The sequence below is a fragment of the Penaeus monodon genome, chromosome 29 (genome assembly GCF_015228065.2).
Source record: "Penaeus monodon isolate SGIC_2016 chromosome 29, NSTDA_Pmon_1, whole genome shotgun sequence".
Lineage (NCBI taxonomy): Eukaryota > Metazoa > Arthropoda > Malacostraca > Decapoda > Penaeidae > Penaeus > Penaeus monodon.
The window spans coordinates 34,125,561-34,126,507 of record NC_051414.1 but is presented as its reverse complement, the minus strand read 5'-3'; the positions used below and the strand labels follow the sequence as shown (position 1 = coordinate 34,126,507).

Below are 947 nucleotides of genomic sequence, written 5' to 3'. Positions count from 1 at the left end.
TGAGAGAGAATTAACAGAAAGAGAGGAAATGCAATTATACTAATAGAGCAGTTCAAGATGATAACAATAATTACAGTAATAGTAAATAAAATATGCCCATCTCCCTGAAGACGATTTACTATTACTACAGCTATTATTAGATAAATAGACAGTGCGAATGAGTGTCATACCATATTGCAGCCAATTTCCAAAATCAAATTCTTGATAATGGTTCTTAGGAAAACAATCCAATGTGAAATTATTTTCCCTTAGACAGTTTATCACACTAGAAGTGAACCATTCCCGAGTAATATTATATTCCATAGGTGCCTGAAGTAAGCAATCCTTTGGGAGAGACCCCTCAAGCAGACACTCTGTCAAATTAGAAATGAGAGAACCTTCTAGAATAACAGTAGAAACTGAAGAGCCATCAGGCGCAGGAGTCGCCATCGTCATAACAGGGTTAGGGGGATCCTTCGTCCAAGTAAAGGAAAAAATAATCCTGCCAATATGGGGTCCCTGTGTGGTCACCTGCTAGTATTACTTTCCATTGTCAAACACCTATGCTAAGCAATGTAGCATCACTCGAAATACCTGCAACTGTTAGTACAGCATCCCTTGGGTACAAAATATAACTCTGAAATACTGCAATATAACTTGGCAGGGTATGTTCTCTTGAATAATCCCCTTTCAAAATGAGGTTTCACATCTTCCTTCACTTTTATCAATACTGCACTGTAATGTCTACTACTATTTCTGCCAAACTTCTTCCACTGATATAACCCGTTCATATATACATTTCTCCTTGTCTTACTTTACTACAGAATGGCAGGCGAGTGTTTGGCGAAGCATCTCCTTTAGCTTAATAAAAACCATCAGTGATGTGCATTTCTTGTATCATTTTTTCTTGTCTTCCTGCACACTTTCTAGTGATTATATTAACATGAAGTGAGTATTCAGCTTTTTCC

The 947-nt window shown here is 37.3% G+C and overlaps 1 protein-coding gene across 1 annotated transcript in view; it reads right to left on the bottom strand.

Annotated features, from left to right (window-relative positions):
- LOC119591694 overlaps positions 1-922 on the bottom strand; it is a gene marked incomplete at its 3' end in the record, with an annotated part of 2,195 nt that extends 1,273 nt beyond the window's left edge. The window contains 2 exon segments of the mRNA XM_037940442.1: positions 171-353; positions 574-922. Coding sequence (XP_037796370.1) covers positions 171-303 — 133 coding nt within the window.
- Positions 923-947: the final 25 nt, after the last annotated feature.